Genomic DNA, 23117 nt, shown 5'->3' with positions numbered 1-23117 from the left:
AAGGAGGAAAGAAGGAGAAGGAGGAAAGAAATAGGAGGAGGAAAGAAGGAAGAAGATTTGAAACGGAAAAAAGTAAGGACAAAGAAAACAACGAACCGTGTTTGAAGCAGAAGGAAATGGTGACTAATATAAAGAAAGAAGCATGTGAACAAGTGCAAATAAATGGACGAATATCAAAGAAAGGAGCAATTTACAGATAATTAGTTATAGATTTAAGATTACCCAAAATTGAAGGCCGCCTCAGGCGGTAAAGATTAAATAAATAAGCAACAACAACAACTTTACCAAAGAAACACTCAAAGCTCTACCAGAAGCTCAACGTGCCCCGCAATGGCTTCGTGCCGCGAACCAAAACAGATTGAAAGGTGGAAGCAGCACTTCGATGGCAACGGAGGAAATGACTACGTCAGTGCAATCGAGAACGGAGTGATCCAACTGCCACACTGAGGAACGTTAAAGTTGCCATTCACAAGCTCATAACCAAAAAAGCAGCTGGTAAGTATGGTATCGCTGCTGAATTCACTGGAAATGTTGGCCTCTAAGTACTATGTTGGACGTTCCCAGGTTGTCGACGCACCATTTTGCAGCCCAGATAACAGTATTGCTGATATGATGAGTAGCTTAGGGTAGTCCTCACAGACAGAAGCCAAACGGCGTTTCTTGTTCTTATGATGGCTAAGGCCATGCGTTTTAGAAAAACAAACGCGTCTTAATCTTTAATCCGATGTGAAAGGATAAGGTACCACCCAGTTTTAATAAACTGAGAAAAGTCAGATTAATTCCCCAGCAGCTCAACCCCTTTTTCAACCGTAGCTGGGCATTAAGCAAAACCAAAAAAATGTGTCGGCCGGTTCCATCTAACTGGCGCCAGCTGTTAGTTAGTGCAAGTGCGATGATGTCCGGGGCGAATATTAATAGTTTCTTGAAATGCGCGGTGTGCTAACGAGCGAGGTTTGTGCCATTTTCTCTAGTGCCCGGAAGATGAGCTGCACGTGTTTCGAATGCGCGGCAATTGCAGTGGAATGCACTGATGAAAGATGCAAGTGTACTGACCCGACATCTGCTGAATTCATTCAAAGATCCAAAGTGACTTAATATGATTATATGGGACGAAAATGGACTGCGTGTCGTTTCTTGCTGAGCTGATTTTATCGCCAACTCAATTTCTGAAACAACATCAATCCGTGCTTCATAATATCATATTCGTTGCAATTTTTACCGGACCGACCAAATTTATCATTTCAAGGTGAGACGAAGAATGTGGTACTCGAATCGAAACAATACCTTTATTTGGAATTCCTGTTTCCAGCGCACAAGTGTGACTTTTTGTCTGTCTGCCCGGAGCCGAAACGCTGAAAATCTGGATCGAATGCCGGGCCAAGATCGAAAACCATCGATACACGTCTAGGCGCATTTTGCGTTCCACCTCGGTGCGAAATTCTGACACCGCTCCTTGAAACGCCCTGGAATTCGATCATTTTTTATAACTTTCATGAAAGCACTGCTAGCTGCCCAAGTGAAATCGGCAGTCGATCGCAATCCGCTGATAATTGGTGCAAAATTCGTGCCAAACTATCGCCATCGACAACAACCAAGACGACGACGACGGCTGCAGTTGTTTAGTCTGGTCGAGATTCGTATCCAACCTACCTATCTATACTCCATGCTTGTGCAATTCTGCGGAGGAGAGATGTCGCTTGTTGTCCATTGGCCAAGGAATGCTTCGGACGTGTCGCGGTTGGTTGAAAAACGTGTCACTTTTGTCACTTCTGTCGTCGCGCTTTCCTGGCCGAAACTTGGGCGGAAAATATGTCGAAGCATTTCGCCTTTGCACCTCCGGTTGAGTTTTTTTTTTGCTGTGACCATTTGGATTTATTTTCAACTTTGCCTGATTGGCCATGTTTTGAAATTTGATACTCATCTGTCTGGGGGATTTTTGTGCCCGATGGCGACTCGGAATTTGGACAGACGTGAGCGAGATGTCATCTGCTTCTAAAAGGCGGTTAGTGACGTGAAAGCAAACTTGGAAGGAAGTTTGACTAAGACGACATCCGAAGTAGTTGCTCAGTACCTTAGTAGCAGTGGTCTACATCTCGGTTCTGTATTGAATTGTAAATTTGGTACCGTAATCCGGGGTCAAATTGATCACCTTAAAACAACTTTTGCGGATAACATCAGTGCCAATTCAAATATTGCCAAAAGAATGTCTGTAAAACCAGTACCCTGTGGATCTCCATGGAACCATGTGACGGAATTTTATTTAACAAATTTAAACTTTAAGTTAAATAACTCCAAATATCAAAAAATTGGAAATGCCACTTTGGGGCGAAATTGATCAGTACACAATTAAGCATCGGTTGGAAAGGAAAATTTCCTTCTCCGCTCAATTTTGCTCTTCTAAAACCGAATAAAGCGTTTAAAATCTTATAACTAGTGAATTTAATACTTAAAATGCAAAATTAAATTTTGAATTTTCCTTTAAACGGCTAAAGGTAGGCAATTTCAATTAAAGTAAGTGATTTCTATCACACTAAATGACTATTTCATCATAAAATGAACTTTTTTATAACCATTTCATGTTCTGATTAGCTACATAACTTCCCAACCAAGGCTCCACACAAATGTTAAAACAGAGAATTTACGGGAAGTCCTATTAGCAATCGATTGTTTAGTAGCAATGATTTCAGCTTAATGAGAAGCACATTGCAAATTCCTTAAAAAATAAGGCAAAACTAACTTTTTTCAAAAAAAATAAAAGTCTGCACTCATCTCTAGACAGCTACGAACCAGATGACGTAAAAAGTTTAAGATCATTACGACGCCTAAGAGTTCCTAGTATGGAATTACAATGTAGTATCCGAATGATCAATTTCACCCCGCTGATCAATTTGACCCCGGTTTACGGTATATGCATCAGTGCCTGAAGTTGTTTCGTCAATACATGTCAGTGCTACTCAATCGACGCTACGGTGGCTCAAACTTGTATGAATTGTAATTGTGCTAGCCAACTCATGAAGTCGTAAATTAGTACACCCACCAAGAGCTTCGGCTTCAACACCATATCGTATACGACATTTCATAATGGCAAGCCCAGGATGGAACGTTGCAGATTTATTAAAGTCAGGCGAATGTACTTCCGACCGCGACCCACCTCTGTTTTTGTCTATACCTCGTACTCGTTTATAAACATAATTTACTAGTAGGTATTGTCGTGTATGTGGGAGTTTTCCGGTAGAAATAAAACGTCGCGAATTTACTTTCGATCGCGATTACATTTATTAACGATTAAAACAATTGCGAGATAAAAAAGTTACAATGTTTCCAAACATGGCGGATGAAAACTGAACTTATCTTATTTAGATGTTTCATCTAGATCAGTAGTACACTGATATAAAAGAGCTACATGAATATTAAGGATATCATACATAACATTTCTTCCCCTCTACGGGGAGAACCTCAACGGAGGCCGGCGAAGCCTCTCCGAACGGCGCAGGGCAAGGGGATCTGATTGTCTCGACTGTATGTCTGGAGAAGCACACGGTGTTGAAAAAGCGCCACCTAAAGAATCATGTACCATCGAAGATTCATCGCTGACCAAGCCGCCTCGCGAGTCGCTGACCACCGAATCGATGACTGGTTCTGTGACGTCATCGTATTTCCATGATAACGCACCCGTGGCAGCGGCTGACCTTCCTCTCGCAATGACTTTGGTTTTGCAGTGGGTGGAGTGAGTGGTGGTCCGTTGTTTTGATCATTGTCACTGAAACGTCGAATTTGATCAACGTGTCGCTTGATTTGTTTTCCGCGATAGTCGATCTTATAGTGCAAATCTCCCAAACATTCGGAAATAGTTCCAGAAATCCATTTATCCATCCGCGAATTTCCGGAGAGAAAATAGATCTTCTGCCCGGGAGTGAAAGATCGAAACAACGGGTCGAAATTCGCCTGTTGCTTTTCCGTGAATCTTGAGCTGATATCTAGTGGTCTCACCAAATCCAGTTGCGTCCGTATATTGCGTCCCAGGAACAGCTTGGCGGGTGACTCAGCAGTTTCGGAGCAGTTTTTGAGCCTCTTCAATGTGTTCCGAGTGGTGCTCGCGTAATCAATATGAACACGCTCCCACGGGCCCTCCGGATACTCCCAGTGATGTCGGTTGAATTTTGGAGGTGCCGGTGCTTCTCGGGCACAGTCACAGCAGGATCGGACGGTTTTCTCTATGTCCGAGTCAATATTGTCGCGCTTATCTTTTCTTAGAGTCCTGCGGCGGCCGTACGCTCGCAAGGCATACCGCCGCATGACAGTCGCAAGGCAAAACAAAAGAAAAAGTGTTCCCGCCAAAAACAAAAGCACGTGGGTTTCGCGAAGTGACAGATGTTTTTGAATGTATTTGTGACGAACGGCAAGAGTAGCTCAGTGGAATGAGTGTTCTTGCTGTCAAACCCCATATAGTGGAATTATATACTTTTAAATCTGGTGACGCTGTTATGATTAGTGACTGTCGCGCTGATATCAGAAGCCAGAGGCAGATAATCGCCATATTCTGATTTTTCTTGAGAGGCATAATACCTGGCCAGTAGACGAAAGACCGTGCCAGACTCTTCATTTTAACGACATCCAGGTGAGCAGTATGTAGGTCGTTCAAAATCGGCTGTCTGAGGGACGGTGGGATGACTACTCGGTGTTCGAAGTGTAGGCAATTCGCTGCTAGAGTGTACTTGTCTTCGAGGGACTTGTATCCACATTTCGAGAGGTTGCGTCCCATTTCCAGTGCTTGAAAGATTTCCCTAAGATGCTTATCTCTACGCGTTTCCCGGGCAATATGTTCCGCTCGAACAGATAGCTGCTGAATTTGATGTAGGGCAAAACCGTCGAATTCGTCCTCCATACTTCCTCCTTCCTGCAAGTTAAGGATGTTGATTTCGGATGGCATCGGCTTGCTGGGTATGCGGGAGCAATAATTGGCGTTCGTATGCTGCTTTGTTGGCTTGTACACTATGTCGAAGTCAAAATGTGCCAGATAATCTGCGTAATTCGCCATCCGACTGATACACAACGAAGAAAGTGATTTTTCAGGGTGCAGGATCCGTGACAGCGGCTTGTGATCCGGGATTAGAGTGAACTTTCTGGCGTACAAATAGTGGAAGAATTTCTTCACCGCCCACACTATAGCGAGTGCCTCCTTGTCTATTTCGGGGTATCGTTGTTCTGTAGCCGACATGGTTGTGCTAGCATAAGCAATCGGTCGTTCCAATCCGTCGCTCAAGCGGTGTGATAACACGGCCCCAAGACCGGTTTTGCTAGCATCCGTAGCCAGAACCAGCGGTAGAGTAATGCGGGGCAAAAGTTCGCACGGGGCAAAAGTTCGCAGTGGGTCTTTTTCTGAGCACGAGTTAAGAACCCAAACAAATCTGTATGGGTTCGACACATAATCAGGTCAGCTACTCGTCAATAAAATTTGGAACGATTTCATTATGGTTTGGCAGAGTTATGCGAAAAAATGTGTTTCTAGGGGTTTTGATAGAATTTTTGGACCTTTTGGAATAAGAATTTGTAGTAACAGGAAGAAGAAGAATCTCATAACCTCTTTATAAAGGAGAATCGTTATTCCATAGTAGTTCGCGAGGTGCACTCGAATAAACAATAAACTACTAGTGCTTCTTGCAGAAAGTGACATTGTTAAAACCTCGACAGTGGGGCAAAAGTTCGCAGTAGCTGTGGGGCAAAAGTTCGCACTAGATTTCTGAGTCTAGTACATCAATATAATTACAGACTCTTTGAAGCAATGATAATTTCGTATAGAAACTACTATATATGCGTAATATGAGTAGTATGTACCCTGAAATCGTTGCGACAGAGAGTCTGAACTTAGTTTTGTAAGAAGATTGATTGTAAAGCAAACATTATGTTCACGCATTTGTATCAATAAATGAAAAATGGCTTAAAAAACATTTTAAAACATTTTCTTTGTCATCCTCGTCGTGTCTTTTCGTATGTTTCTGAAGGTCTGATGTTCATCTACTTTACCGGGGTCTTTCATAGCTTAGTTTGTAAATTCACAGTTATAGTACATCATCATATTGACGAGGATAAGATTCGATAGCAGTTCCGTTCAACAGTTTTGCTGCATATTTGATTTTTTTTTTCATGTATTTTGTGCAACACGTATCTCTATGATTACCCCACAATGAATTTTGACAACTTAAGTAACGCTGGAAAGGACAGCTCTTAGTTAATAGTTGTGGAAGTCTTCATAAAACTCACTCTACAAAAGCTGAACACCAGGTCGTATTCCAGCTGGGTCGTAATTCTAAGATCAGAAAGAAACGGATTTCATGGCTAGAGTGAAAAGATAAACATGAATTAACATGAAATAAATGAACATCACACCAATAAACTACCATGTACAAGGTGCGAACTTTTGCCCCGCATAATGCGAACTTTTGCCCCCACTATGGGGCAAAAGTTCGCATTGGAGTATTTGTTTTAAAAATTGTATTACTAAAACTACAAAAGGAACGCGAAAAAATCTAGTACTACGTTTTGAAGGCAACATGATAGGGACCCGTTTAACGAAGAAAAACGATATTATTTTCTTTTCGTTCAATAGTTATTTTGTGAAGTCTGTTAGGTGCGAACTTTTGCCCCGCATTACTCTAGTGTAGGATCGTACTGCATTAGAACCTGGGGCGATGTCAACACTTCCTTCAGGTCCAAATAGGCCTGATCGGCCTCGGGTGACCAATCGAATGAATCAGCTAGGAGCATATCGCGTAGAATTCTTGCTCTTTCGGAGAGGTTAGGTATAAAAGCATTGTAATAGGTGCCCTTACCTAGGAAAAGCTGCAGTTCCTCCGGTGTCGCCGGGCGAGGTGCATCACGAATGGCTTCAACGTGCTTGTCCGATTTGTGCAATCCATGACGATCTATCTTGTGACCCAAACAATCAAGGGATGATGTAGCGAAAACGCATTTCGCTCGGTTCAGGTGCAATCCACTACGTCTCAACCTGTCCAGTGTGACCCTCAGCGCTTGAAGCAAACTTTCAAAATCTTTTGCGAACACGATGATATCATCATAGAAGCTGACGACGACATCGTCCAACCCTTGGAGGACTGACTCCATGCGGCGTTGCAAAATTGCAGGGATGTTTGCCGCTCCGTATACGGCTCGGGTGGGCCTGATGAGCCCGTGTGTCGCTGTGTTCAGAGTCAGTGTGTGACTGAACTCCTCGTCGATTGGCAGGTGAGTATAGGCGTCGGTCACGTCCAGATGACAAAACATTGTAGCACCGTTCATTTTATTGAAAATCGTTTCTATTTTCGGTATGGGATGTTCGTCTACTACCATTCTTGGGTTGATGGTCGGTTTGTAGTTTCCGGCGATCCGCAAATCTCCATTTTTCTTAACGACGATGTGGGTTGGGGATGACCACTCGGAGTATTCCACTCGCTTGAAGAATCTTGACGCCAGTTTTTTGTCGATTTCAGCTGCGTATCGTTCACGCAGCGCATGAGGCACATCTCGGGCCTTCACAAAAACAGGAGATACATTAGGTTTCAGATGAACCTTGGCTGGGGAGGTGGGCCAACCAATTTCCCTGGAACATCGTTAAACACATCTTCGAAGCTATCTAGCAGAGCCGTGAGACGAGTAGTTTGTTCCGCTGTCAGGCCAGAGTTGCTGATCGAGTTGACCGGTTCAGAAAACAGCCGATTCAAGTTGATCTGATCAACGAATTGAGAAATCCACTCACGACCGAAGAGTGAGTCAGACTCCCCGGCTACGACATATAGATTCAACCGGCGGTTTGTAGTTTCAACAGTTACATTCACCGGAATACGTCCTAGGCAATTGATAGGATGCCCGGTGTAGCTCGAAAACTGTCTGTCCGTTTTCGATAACGAGTAATTCGGCTTGATGTGTCGTAGTTTGGATTCGGCGATTATTCCGCAGGGCGCTCCAGGGCCCGTTTCCATGCGTAAGGCACGGCCGTCGATTCGAACGTCGACCATCTTCTTTCCCGTGGATGCTATGTCGTTGTGCTGTGCATCTTCCCGCATAATCAATTACATCCCATAAATACGTACGATACATCAATGCTGTTTCCACTGTGCTATCTGCACACAGTAAGAATGGTCAGGAATGCATGTGCGGTCCGAGCGTTCTGACCCGACGCGCGGACACCTGTTTTGCTGACTCGTATTACGAGTGTAGTGGCCCCACAGGGCAGGGTACAATCAGAAGAGTCAAATAACCAAAACATTGGGTTCGATAGGTACATCGCCGAAATTTATATTGTCAGCTTTCTGTCCCAGGCGTCTAGTTAATTCTTTCTCTTTTTTACACATTGAACCATGAACAAGCATATGATAACCATTACAACTTTGTAAGCTATAAAAACCGAACCTTTTGAGAAATACAGCAATCTTTGCCCAACCTTGAAGGGGTTTCAATGTGCTCTGTTATTACTGATACCACATACCGAACTCCCTTCTTGATCTAGTGCCATGGTCCGTGCCATGTGCCACTAGGCAAGGAAGTAAGTCTTCCGCGTCGGATATATCGTTATCAGAGTCCTGTGATGGACTCTCCTCGCGAGTGATAAAGTGTTTCCGCAAAGCTATACGGTGAACCTGTGAGTGATAAAGTGTTCCAGCAGGCTATACGGGGAACCTGTGAGATGGCGACCGGACTTTTCCGAACCAACAGTTGAAAATAAATGCAGCTGAAGATAAGTGCAAAAAAACACACACACATGATGGAAAAAGTGATTGATATGTTAGTATAGGAAAAGTGACAATGGGTACAGAACAATCAAAGGCTCATGTAGAGCATAACGGTGATCAACATGTGGAAATCATTAACATGCAAGGTGATCATTCCGAGAAAATTGATAAAGTGATAGTTATGCTTTGGTTACTATGTGCGATGATCGGGCTTCAATTATCAATAACGTTAATCAGTGAGGTTAACAAATATTTAAATAAAAAGGCACTGAAAAAGGCTAAATCATTGGTGGAATTATCTAAAGTGTAAATCAGTGCAAACAGAAGACGTGTTTATCCATCAATTAGAAGAGTGTTTTCCATAAACTCGACAAATAGTGCAAAAGTGTATCCAAAACAAGAGAACAATGGAAACTTGGGAGGAAATAAACCACCAGGTTGAAGCACAAGTGAAGGCCATACGATTTATGGAGAAAAATGGCAGTGAACTATACAAAATATTAAACAATACCAAAGAACGAGATGTATCCAAAATCAAATGGAAACCAAGTGGAGGAATTAGTGTTGAAAGCTGGTGGGCATCTACGGACGCATTAATTGATGCTGAAATTGAAAACCAGAAAAAACGTGAAGAAAAGTGATAATAAATAGACAATATGGACGAAATAAGGAATATCGTGCAGACACTTAGAAGAAGCCTAACAGATAGGAACAGTGAAAGTGTGATAATAAAAACTGAACTCGGAGAACACTTTTTGAATATTCTTCAAAAGGAAGGATTTATAAAAGTGCAGAGAAACAATGAGAAAACTGAACTATATCCACTAGTGCTAAGTGATCTTTACATTGTGGACCGAGTGACAATACGGGCACGTGAAATCTTACACTACGCAAGCGAAGAGTTGCCAACGATTACCGGCATTGTGATAGTGTCCACAAATCGTGGAATAATGACGCACATTAGTGCAGAGGAGCAAAATCTGGGAGGGCGAGTAATTGCCCATGTTTACTAATTTGTTTGTCGAATAAACTGAAAGGGTTGCTACCTCGCCCACATAAGAGGTAAACAGTGCAAAGACAAAACAAAAGAAGAAAGGAGAAAAAGCTGAAAGCGGTATTTTGGAACTAGCAGTTTGGTTGAAACCGACGAATCAATGCAATGCGGCGTTTCCTGGCGTGCCTGATGGTGTTAGCAGTTACGTTACTGGTGGGATACCAGTTGTTCCTGACGCTAAAGGAGGAATTTACCAGTATAATAATTCTGCGGTAAGCAACAAATATTTTGTAGAGAACAAGTTATCTTAAAAATATTATATAGATACCTAAGCATATTGTACAATTCTATGGCAGTCTTTCAATTTTTTTGTGAATCAAATTGTAATTTCTCGTGAGTAAACAAATGAAATCAATGAATATGAATATAGAACACTAAAATATGAATATTGTTGAACTCGAGGAAAAATTTAAAGAATTATTGACTTTAGAAGCGAATTTAAAAAAATCTATCAATAAAACATTTTTATACAAAACACTGATAGAGAAGCAAGCTTCATGCAATCAATTATATACCTATGTACAAACAGCATTAATCGAATTAGAGGATATCCTATCAGAAGCTAAATTAATATATTTTGAAAAGGCTTCCAGAAATGCATGGGTACACATCCATGAAATTCTAAAAAACAAATTAGCACACACTAAACGTACTATTCCTTTTAAAGTATTGGTGAACACCATCATTATATTAAAAAGGTGTTCAAAAACAACTCCTGAAAATTTACAGGAAGGCCGAGAAACAATGGCAGCCGAAGTGATTAAATTAGCGTCGTCCCTCATACCTCAATACGATGGCAATGGCGAAAGATTAAGTAACATAATTGCTGCTCTTACAGCATTAAAAACGGCAGTTACACAAGCAACTGAACCAATTGCGGTACAAATTGTGCTGTCAAAATTAGAGAAAAAGGCTAGGTCAGCAGTAGGAGACACTCCAGCCAATATTGATGCCATAATAAATAGTCTGAAACAAAAATGCAAGCATCACATCTCAGCTGATGTGGTCTTGGCAAAATTGAACGCTACTCGTCAAAGCGGAACGTTAAATAAATTTTCTTCTGAAATAGAAGAACTCACCAGTCAATTGGAAACTGCATACATTAATGATGCAATTCCAATAGACACAGCAACAAAAATGGCCAACAAAGCAGGAATCAAGGCTCTAGCAAATGGTCTCAAAAATGGGAGTGCCCAATTGATAATAAAATCAGGGACATTTGAGACTCTAAATGATGCAATAGGACGGGCTGCAGAAAATGACAATGATGCAGTCCCACCTGCAAATGTACTCTATTTTAACAATAAGTACAAATCAAATTTTAGAGGAAACGGACCTCCATTCAAAAACAACTCTTATAGAGGAAACCATCGTCAAGGTCAGGGATGGAGAAACAATCATAACCCCCCTTGGCGACAACACAACAATTCAAATGGACGTAACTCCAACTGGAGAAACCATGGCAACAATAACAATTACAGAAATAATGACCGTCGTCAAGAAAGGTCATATAACAATCACGATAACAGGAACGGATCTGGAAGAGGTAGAATTTATAACGCGTCATCTGAGACAAATAACTCTGAGCAAAGAGGAGACGATAGAAACGACCGTCAAGAAAACCGACAGTCTGATTTTTTAGAGAGAAGGGATCGGGTAGACCGATCCTCTCAATAAATTTAAAAGCATCAAATTTTGTTTGCATAGAAACTTCAATGTCTGTGGGAAAAATAACATTAACCCTAAAAGGGATACCTGGGGTCCATTGGACCCCAGGCGCCTTTCAGAGCTCGACTTTGATGGAACACACTCAGCGAGGTGACGAAAGTGAGGCCATGAAGGTATCCCTTTTAGGGTTAATAATAGATAGCGGAGCGGATACATCATTATTCAAAATCAACAAAGTAAACCCCGATAAATTAATAAATACATCAAGAAAAATTAAACTAATTGGAATCACAGACAACGAAATTGAAACCATTGCCACCGCAGATACAGAGTTAAATTTCGGCAATGGATTAAAAACCAAGCATACATTTCATTTAGTACCTAAGGAATTTCCTATTCAAACTGATGGAATTCTTGGACGTGATTTTCTTGCAGCAAATAGATGCAAAATTGATTACGAGTCATGGCTGTTGCATTTCGATTTAGGAAATGTATCAGTATCTGTACCTATTGAAGACAATTTCCAGAATGGATTCATACTTCCGCAAAGGAGTGAAACTATTCGACGATTAACGAACAAGACTTACAAAAGTGAAATGGTTGTACATGCTAAGGAAATTCAATCAGGAATTTTTTTGGGAAATGCAATCATTTCCGGAAAAGAACCAATGGCAAAATTCATGAACACTACGAATAAGCCAGTATTTATATCATACAATCAAATAAACCCTATTACAGAGCCACTTGACAATTATTACGTTCTGAAAAATAATCAAACCACTTCTTATAAAAACATACGTAAAGAAAATATTTGGAATGAAATCGATAGTGCGAATATACCAAATTTTATACAAAAAGATTTTAAACAATTAATATCGAATTACTCAGACGTATTCTGTTTAAGCGAAGATGCGCTTTCAACAAACAATTTTTATTATCAAGATATACACGTATCTGATAATATTCCGACATACATCCCAAATTACAAGCAAATACACTCACAAACGGAAGAAATACAAACTCAAGTGAACAAAATGCTTAATGAAAATATTGTGGAACATTCTGTTTCACCATACAATTCACCAATATTGTTAGTGCCGAAGAAGTCAAATGATAACAATAAAAAATGGAGATTAGTTGTCGATTTTAGACAACTCAACAAAAAGATATTAGCAGACAAATTTCCGCTACCAAGAATTGATTCTATTTTAGATCAACTTGGTAGAGCAAAATATTTCAGTACTCTTGACCTGATGTCAGGATTTCACCAAATTCCTCTCTCAGAAGAATCACGCAAATATACAGCTTTTTCAACACCTTCCGGACATTATCAATATACGCGAATGCCGTTTGGATTAAATATCAGCCCAAACAGTTTTCAGCGTATGATGACAATAGCCATGGCAGGATTAACTCCTGAACATGCTTTTATATATATTGACGATATTATTGTAATAGGATGTTCTTCTAAACACCATTTGACAAATTTAACCAAAGTTTTTGAACGACTTCGTCAGTACAATTTAAAATTAAACCCCAGCAAATGTAAATTTTTTCAATCAGAAGTAACATATTTAGGGCATAAGATTACCGATCAAGGAATCTATCCAGACGATTCAAAATTTTCAGCGGTCAAAAATTTTCCCATTCCTACAAATGCTGATGATATTCGCAGATTTGTAGCATTTTGTAATTACTACAGGAAATTCGTGCCAAATTTTGCAGGAGTAGCGAAACCTTTGAATGATTTATTGAAAAAGAACACAAAGTTTGAGTGGACTAATAAATGTCAAACGGCATTTGAAAAATTGAAATCTTATTTATTATCTCCACAAATTTTAAAATATCCAGATTTCACTAAAGATTTTATAATAACTACAGACGCATCTAACGTAGCATGTGGAGCAGTGTTATCGCAAAACCACAATGGTGATGACCTTCCAATAGCCTACGCTAGCAAAACATTTAATAAGGCAGAAGCCAAAAAACATACAATTTTACAAGAAATGATTTCCATACACTGGGCAATCAATCACTTTAAACCCTACATATACGGGAGAAAATTCATAATTAGAACTGATCACAGACCTTTAGTATATCTTTTTGGTATGAAAGAACCAACCAAAAAGCTTACGCAAATGCGTCTAGATTTAGAAGATTACGACTTTGAAATCGAGTACATCAAAGGAAAAAATAACGTTGGTGCTGATGCTCTCTCAAGAGTAGCAATCACATCAAATGAATTAAAGGAAATGACAATTTTGAAAGTAAACACTAGGTCTATGACTAAAAATACAACAACAAGGGAACCTATTTCAAAGGATCTTACAGGTGCGCAACTGTCAATCTACGAAGTAGAAGATTCCTCAAAAACTTATCAACTACCTAAACTACACACAATAACACGTTCGAACGGAAAAATAATGATGATTATAACGGATCCAAAAGAAAAAGAAGAATTATGTGCAGTCACAGCCGATGGAACTCAGACACTAGAGTCCGTTTGTCTAAGGTTGAATGACATGCTTAAAGAAAAAAAGTTAAATAAAATAGCTATGTCGACACAAAATAATATATTCACGATTTTACCAGTAGAATCGTTTAAAAAGATCGCGATCAATGCATTTAAGGACGTGGAAATTTTGCTATATAAACCACGTAGAAGAATTGAAAATATAAACGAAATAAACAAAATATTACACGACTACCATGTGACACCAATAGGAGGTCACGTAGGACAAAACCGATTATATAAGAAATTAAAAGTCATATACGATTGGAAAAATATGAAGAAAACGATTGCTGGATTCGTAAAAACTTGCAAATCTTGTCGAATAAATAAGGTATATAAACATACCAGGGAGCCAAATATTGAAACCACCACCCCGGCTAAACCATTTGATGTAATATCAATTGATACAGTAGGACCTTTACCCCGGAGGACAAACAACAATAATCGATACTGTATAACAATACAGTGTGATTTGACAAAGTATGTGGTTATAATACCCGTACAAAATAAAGAAGCTTCGACTATAGCAAGAAATCTTGTCGAGAATTTTATACTTACATTTGGAAACTTTCTTGAACTTAGGTCGGACCAAGGAACGGAATATAATAATGAAATACTGAATAAAATAGGAAAAATACTAAAATTCAAACAGAAATTTGCTACAGCCTATCACCCACAGACTATAGGTGCACTGGAAAGAAATCATAGATGCCTAAACGAGTATCTAAGATCTTTTTGCAATGAACACCATGACGATTGGGATGACTGGATTAAATTCTATACATTTGTTTACAATACAACGATACACACAGATACAGATTATACCCCACACGAATTGATCTTTGGTAGAAAAGCAAAGTTACCACAGGATATATTTAAAACCAAAGTAGAACCAATTTATAATTTAGAATTGTATTATAATGAACTCAAATACAAACTTCAGAAATCCAACATAATAGCAAAAACCAATTTAATTGAAGGAAAACAACATAGATTACAATACCTCAATAAATACACAAACTCAATAAAGTTATCAGAAGGAGATTTGGTTTATATAACGAACGAAAACAGAAAGAAATTAGATCCTCATTATATTGGACCATATAAAGTCAAAAATGTTGAAGAACTAAATTGTGAATTAGAAGAAATGAGTTCACGAAAGACCACTATTGTACATAAAAATAGAATAATTAAAATGTACTAACTTGATAACAGCATCAGTATAAAATAAATATATTAAGTATTAAGTGAACAACCGAGCCTAACTTGTTTCAAAAAAAAAAAATGAAAAAAAAAAAAAAAAAATTTTTTAATCTACTATTTTGTAAAGATCTCTGGGACAGAATTTTTGTTTTAAATGATTTCGTTTCATATACATTTCACTAAATCATTCAAAAAAAAAAAAGGGGGAAAGGTGTGCTGTGCATCTTCCCGCATAATCAATTACATCCCATAAATACGTACAGTAACTACCAAATCATATACAATTCAATTAGTAAGCATCAATGCTGTTTCCACTGTGCTATCTGCACACAGTAAGAATGGTCAGGAATGCATGTGCGGTCCGAGCGTTCTGACCCGACGCGCGGACACCTGTTTTGCTGACTCGTATTACGAGTGTAGTGGCCCCACAGGGCAGGGTACAATCAGAAGAGTCAAATAACCAAAACATTGGGTTCGATAGGTACATCGCCGAAATTTATATTGTCAGCTTTATGTCCCAGGCGTCTAGTTAATTCTTTCTCTTTTTTACACATTGAACCATGAACAAGCATATGATAACCATTACAACTTTGTAAGCTATAAAAACCGAACCTTTTGAGAAATACAGCAATCTTTGCCCAACCTTGAAGGGGTTTCAATGTGCTCTGTTATTACTGATACCACATACCGAACTCCCTTCTTGATCTAGTGCCATGGTCCGTGCCATGTGCCACTAGGCAAGGAAGTAAGTCTTCCGCGTCGGATATATCGTTATCAGAGTCCTGTGATGGACTCTCCTCGCGAGTGATAAAGTGTTTCCGCAAAGCTATACGGTGAACCTGTGAGTGATAAAGTGTTCCAGCAGGCTATACGGGGAACCTGTGAGATCGTGGACTTGGCTCAGCGACTGCACGATGTCGATTTCCGTTGGGGGTAGCTCTTGTGATTCCACCTGATCAGTTGATGCCTCCTGATAAGCTGATCTCGACCGACACACTTTGGCAATGTGTCCCTAGATGTTGCAGTTGTGGCATCTAACATCGCGAAAGCGACACTGACTGCGAAGGTGCTGTCCTCCGCATCCTTTACAAGGTCCTGCTTCGTTGGTGAACTGATTGCTCGTTCGTTGATCACTACGGGAATTCTTCGGTTGGTTGAACGTCGACTTCTTTCTTGTCCTCAAGCTTTCGTATCCCAATTTATTAGCTCCTTCCGGCACCGCGGATGTTGCACCGGTATTCACTTCCCGCGCCGTATTGCGGGTCGCTTCGAGAGTGTAGGCAATCTCGTAGGCTTCTTTGAATGTAGCTGGCTACTTCGCTATAATTTCGTCGCACATCTCACGAGCTTCCAGACCGTGCAGGATTTGCTCAGTCAACATACGGTCCAGAAAATCTCCGTATTCGCAGTCCGCAGCACCTTGCCTCAATCGAAGGACAAACTGTGCCACCGATTCGCCCTTTTGCTGAATTATCTGCTTAAATTTGATGCTTTCGACGTATTTGTTCTTCTTCCGATCGAAGTGGTTGATCAACGTCGTCTGCAGCTCGTCGAATTCAATGTCCGCTGGATCTTCCGGGCTCACCAAGAACTTCAAAGCACTGTTCAGCTCCGCTCCCATATGAACTCGGGCGTAGTAGGCATACTGAGCCTGGGGTATCTGACTTAGCTCAATGCCCACTTAAATCGACCAAAATAATCGGCTACGGATGATTCATCTGAAGGACGGTACTCGGACATCGAAAAAGCAGCGATTTTCGGAATGGGAGCGGCAGTGCTATTCGTTGCGTTTTGGGCTCCATTGTTCACTTGTTGAATGACGCTTCCGATCGAGGCCCTGAGTGCATCGGCAATCATCGCTGAGAGCTGGCCTAGCAGTTCGGTGTTCTCGTGCGCCATTTTGCATCTCGTGGGGAAGAATGCGTTTTGTCCGTACTTTCGATTTTGAACCGCGGCGAAAACTCGACGATCCCACTTCTGACACCAAATTTGTCGTGTATGTGGGAGTTTTCCGGTAGAAATAAAACGTCGCGAATTTACTTTCGATCGCGATTACATTTATTAACGATTAAAACAATTGCGAGATAAAAAAGTTACAATGTTTTCCAAACATGGCGGATGAAAACTGAACTTATCTTATTTAGATGTTTCATCTAGATCAGTAGTACACTGATATAAAAGAGCTACATGAATATTAAGGATATCATCACTCAGAAATAAAAGTATACATGGAATTACTATTATTTATGCATTTTGTATCCGCATCTCTCTCACTCTCTTTCTGTTTTCATGCTATCTGCCGTTTAGCCTGGGTTGAAGAGAAGTGTTTCGTCAACCCAGGCGAAGCACCAGATAGCATGAAAACAGAAAGAGAGTGACAGAGATGCGGATACAAAATGCATAAATAATAGTAATTCCGTGTATACTTTTATTTCTGAGTGTATACATAACAGGTATCGCTACACGGAGAAATCAAACTACCTAATTTTTGGGTCGATTTTACTCAAAGCTGAGTATATCGAATAAACTAGTTACCCAAAATTAGGTTGTTTTCCCTCTTTCCCTCATCGATGTTGTCAAAAACAAACAGAGATACATCTACCCAACGGGGGCCCTTGAGCCCAATAAGCCAATTTTGGGTAAATGCAGGTTTACTCAAATTTGGGTTGAATGAGGGGGGGTCTTGGGTTGAATTTACCTACTCTTAAGTAAATGTTTTTGCTGGAGGTGAAGGCAATTTACCTAGTGTGAGTTTAATCGATTTACTCAAATTTGGCTTATTGGGCCGAACTATGGGATTGCGTCAAAAGAACTCAATTTTGGGTAGTTTGGCGGTTCCGTGTATATACTAGTAGGTATATCGTATCTAGCGAATTTCCCTCCACTTACGATGAAAAGCTGTTCCGGCAGTTTTAGGAATCGACAAAGTAGCTTCTGCTGTCAATTTTGCTTTAAAGCAACCGTGGCCCAAAAGTACCTGAGTTAGGTGGAAGGTTACTTCCCATGGCGCTCTATTGACCCAGGTATCGGCTCCAAAGGCATGTTCTCCTCAATTCGGGAAATGTGTGCCTCTAATTGACCCATTCAACTGTCTACCCTCGGAATCATCTGAGGGTCCAGAGGCCATCTACACCCTCGGTATGCCTCAACAGACAGTTGAGGCGCACCTTCTCGAGCACCTTTCCCGCCGTGTCGATCATTCATATTGATCTTCATATCGACGAGTCTCCGTCTTTGGCAACAGTACTTTCAAGGCTGGGACTCACGTCACGCCTTTCATGAAGGCTACTAGTGAGCTGAGACGGAGTGATAGGCGAGGAGTCAAGCCCAAACATTTGCTGTACATGGCTATGAAGATTCTGCGTCTTCGAGTTACCGAAGGGTTGGTGTGAAGACATGCACGTAACGCGAGGACAGCTCAACGACCGAGCCTCCGTGGAAGATCTTATGGAAAGAACCTGTCGTTTATGAAGTCGATACCAAATTCAGTGCAATATTGGTATCAAAGGAAACAGGACCTTTTCGCCATGATACGACAGTTGGGGAAGCCAACCATGTTCCTGACTCTGAGCGCCAGTGAAACTCAATGGCCTCTTTTGTTGAAGCAGCTAAACACAAGCTCTCCAGTGAGTATAACGGCATTGCTTTAACAGACCCGCTGCAGGAGCTGAGTGCTCTACAGCGAGCAACACTGGTCAATGACGATGCCGTCACGTGCTGCTCGTACTTCAACAAGCTTGTCGATGTTCTCATGGCGATCCTTTCTTCACCAAGGCTTAGTCCGTTGGGAAAGCATTACGACGTGGACTCCTTCAAGCGCATCGAGTTTCAGCATCGCGGCAGCCCCATGCACATATCATGCTTTGGCTCGCAAACGATCCTAACGAAACTGTTTCTGAAGATATGCCTGCTACAATGGAGCCTATTAGGAAAGTTAGTTCCATTAGCGCTGTGCATTTACCGGAAACGATCAAGAAGCAGATTCATGACCACACGCGTACCTGCTACAAACGTAATGAAAAGCGTTGCAGGTTTAGCATACCGTACTGGTCAATGAACGAAGAGCGTACACTGATTCCTCTCACCGCTGATGATAGTCGCCGAGATCGATTGAGGAAGCGTGCCTCGGAAATGAGACAAATTTTTGAAACCAAGGCATTTAACACGTCAGATGAGTTTCTAGACGACTGTAAATGTACATACGAGTACTACCTTGATGTTCTGCGTTCTTCGATTAAACGACCAACGATCTTCCTGAAGCGAGCGATGAATGAGCTATGGACGAATCCTTTCAACCAGACGCGCCAACTTGGTCAAATTATTGGGGGGGCAAAGCCTGGATTTTCTGATTTTTTATATGGGAAAATTGAAAAATCGTCAAATATTGGGGGGGGGGGGGGGGGGTCAAAACCATGCTTGCCCCCCCCCCCCCCTAAGTTGGCGCCTATGCTTTCAACCCATGGATTGCTCAGAAGCTTCGTTTTAACATGCATTTGCAGTTCATCCTCGACGTGTACTCATGTGCGTGTTACTTGGTTGACTATGTCAACAAGTCGAACCGCGGTATAAGTGGATTGCATCGAGAGTTTATCGCTCTGCAAGAGCAGTATCCAGACCAAGATTACACGGCGTTGCTGAAGAAGGTTAGTTTGAAAATGCTGAACTCTGTGGAGATGTGTGCCCAGGAAGCTGCGTGGGTACTTCTGCGATTGCCCATGTCTGAAGCCAGCAGGAAAGTCCAATTCTTGCCAACGATGTGGCCGTGGCCTCATGAAAGGATAAGATCTAGGAAACAGTACAGGCAGATGGATGAAGAGGAAATCGACGAAGATTCGACTGATGTGTGGACCAAGGACATTATCCAGAAATACGAAGAGCGCGATGGCTTAGAAGATGTTTGTTTAGTTGACTTCGCAGCACGGTACACTCAAAGAAGAGGTACTAACACCTACACTTTTCGGAATGTTCCACGAATATTGAGATGGCATGGCTACAGCATGAACGAGTTGGCTGAGTACAAGCGCGAATCGGTACTTTTGTTTTAGCCATTCAAAAACGAAGTCTGCGACATTCTTCAGCTCTATGATACGAACGAGGCAGATCTCTTGAGAAAACGAAGGGAGTATGACTGCGAGCTGAATTTGAAGCAGACTGTAGAGGAATACCTTCGTACTTGTGAGAACGAAGAGGTTGGTGAGCAGAAGAATGCCGCTACAGAGAAGCATGATGAGTTTGTGCGAACGATCATCATGGAGCCCAACAACGACGATATTGAACATTTGCCCACAGGAGCACTGAATGCTGTCATCAGGCAAGATTAAAAAACAGCCGTTGCTATAGGAGGAACAACCGTTCATTCAGCGTTTTGGATCACTATGTCAAGGCGAGACAATTCGAAACTCAGCTTTGAAATGCTGCAGTTGTACCGCAATGCTTTTGCAAACATTAAGGCGATCATAATGATCATAAGTTAGTATGATTGGTGCGGATATTCTTAACACCATTCATGCGCGTCTTCAGGACATTAGTGGCAATTATGATGATCCATTTGGCGGAATTAACATCGTATTCTGTGGAGACTTGCGACAATTGCCACCCGTCAATGCAAGGCCTGTTTACAAGCCTACAGGTAATTCCTTTCACGGTGCTGTTCTTTGGCAAGCATTGGATTTCTTACCGCTTGTTAAGGTTATGTGGCAGACAGATGTAGAGTTCTCCAGTATACTCTCTAAGATTGGTAATGGCCAGCAAATGACTGCTGAGGAGACCAAACTGATTGAAAGTCGGTTCCGTACTGTAGAGTGGTGTAAACAAAACGCATCAGGAGTAATAAGGCTTTATCATCGGAATGCGGATGTTGAAGCATACAACAACGAAGTACTGCATAATCAGGATGCTCTGGACTGTATAGCGGATGACGTTTTTGCGGGATACAAGGACGCTGGTCAACTGGCAAACTCTCGCATCAAGCTCTACAAGATGAGCGTCGTGGAAACCGGTGGGCTACCATATTTGCTACGCATTTCCGTTGGTATGCCATACATGATTACAACCAACGTCGATGTAGAAGATGGCGTAGTGAATGGTGCGATAGGTGAGCTGAAATATATTGAAAAGGATGAAGACATTACCCACCCCTAGTTTTTTTCCACCAAACATTTGTAGGTGACATTGTGGATTTTATCACGCTAGAGCCCGAGGATAATATCGCCTATACGAGTACTTTGAATACTGCATACGTTGGCCCCAAGATCCATGAGCTTGACATCGCTCCTCTTCGCCTTCAGGACTTCTGAGTACTTGGACTCGTCCGTCTTGGGCGTCACGCTTCTGGCGCTTGGCCCCTGCCCTCCTATTTTTCTTTGCTTGATGGTTGTATGTACACTCTAGTTCCTTTTTCTTCTTCGTCTTCGTGCTTCTGCGTGTCCACCAGGGTCCAGGTGACGTCCACCTCCTAACTTGTCTTAATCTGTGGTGGCTGAGGACCTACACATGGTCGCAACCCCCTGCTTCCTTCAATCCGGGACAGGCCGGCTTGTCCCCTGACAGCTGCCTCGAACGCTTCTGCGATTGCTTGCCGTACCCTTCGGGATACGCGTGATTACGAAGGCCTCAGTCTGGGTATATGTACTTCAGCACCATCAGCTTCACGGCGTTGCTGCAGGCGCAGTTACCATGCTCCTGCATGTTCACCATCGTTGACTTCCGAAGTCTCAACAAAACCTGCTTGAGGCGCTTGTTGATGTTTAACTTCGAGGACGCAAAGTGAATGAAGTCCATGGCAGAAAACTCATTCCAGTTCTTATTGATGACCCTAACCAATTACGCTCTATATAAGATCATACATTCCTCGGCACGGGTCGTTTAACACCTAACTCATATTTTTTATTTATTAGATTCAAAAGTACCTATAGCAGACAATTGAGGGGGTTAGAAGCAAAGGGCTGTAGGGTTTCAAAATCAACCTTATTTTCTCCGATCAATTGTAATAATTTATAATCATCATAAAAATAAAGTTGAAAAAGTTCCATAAAGATGAAAATTTGAAGATTTTTTTGGTATGCTCAGCTCAATATCAACAAAACGGTCACTCCCTTGATCACCCCTTTGCATCTGGGCCCCTCAATTGTAATAAGATCTGGGATCCTTCTGAAACTACCGCAAAATTTTCTATATTGATACAAATTAAAACATTTGTTTTATCTTTGAGTGTACAAATTAGGTACGCTTAAGAAATGTTTCGGAATTCTTTTGTAGGCATTAAGTTTCAATGCCATTAGCTTGCCATCAGCATGCACGCGGTTCTCATAAAGTCGCTATTCTGAAACATTTCCTTCAGCAGGTCGATACTGCTCGGGGGTGTCACGATGATTTATCTTCAATTTTTAGCCTTGCGAATCTGATGGCTATATGGGAAGAACAGAACGATTGCGTGCTTGCATCAGCATCAGTCCTCGCCAGAGCACCAGTTCCCACCACCATCATCCGACGACGGCGGCGACGAAAACGACGAGGACGGCTGGGATCAAATTCAGAACCTGCCCAATAGCGTCCTCGTTTCGCTGAGGGTCAAGCAACCTAATCTGCTCTTAGTCGCTCGCGTTCTGTTCCACTTGGGGCCCTCGGTTCCCACACCATTTGTGCAATTTTAATAATTGACCGGCTGCTGCTCCTCTGAGTCTGAGATTCAAGAATGAGTGGCGGTCGGCGACAGGATCTGATCTCGACCCGAAAGGTTCAGCCTTCTTGCGTGAAGTTCGGCTCCATTAAAAAAGTGAAATTACTCGCTTGGGATGATCAGATTTAAACGTTATGAACTGGCACGTTTCCACGAAACTGCATGATTCAATACAAGCGGTACCCCTATTCCCACAATCTAATACACTCTATCACCGAGCTTGAAAGGAGATGTATTTCAGAAACCATGCGCCTCTCTTCACTTAGGCATAAAAAC

General features: G+C 41.6%; 1 protein-coding gene across 1 annotated transcript; it reads right to left on the bottom strand.

Moving 5' to 3' along the window:
• Positions 1 to 6648: 6648 nt before the first annotated feature.
• On the bottom strand, positions 6649 to 8060 carry LOC134286446 (uncharacterized protein K02A2.6-like). Its single transcript, XM_062848060.1, has 3 exons — positions 7590 to 8060; positions 6831 to 7527; positions 6649 to 6755 (listed from the first exon to the last, which is right to left on the bottom strand). Exons 1-3 carry the CDS (start codon positions 8058 to 8060, stop codon positions 6649 to 6651), a joined length of 1275 nt encoding a protein of 424 aa, XP_062704044.1.
• Between the last annotated feature and the right edge of the window lie 15057 nt (positions 8061 to 23117).

This window comes from Aedes albopictus, chromosome 2, assembly GCF_035046485.1.
Source record: "Aedes albopictus strain Foshan chromosome 2, AalbF5, whole genome shotgun sequence".
Taxonomy (NCBI): Eukaryota; Metazoa; Arthropoda; class Insecta; order Diptera; family Culicidae; genus Aedes; species Aedes albopictus.
Note: the sequence above shows the minus strand (reverse complement) of the source record. Positions and strands in the feature narration are given on the sequence as shown.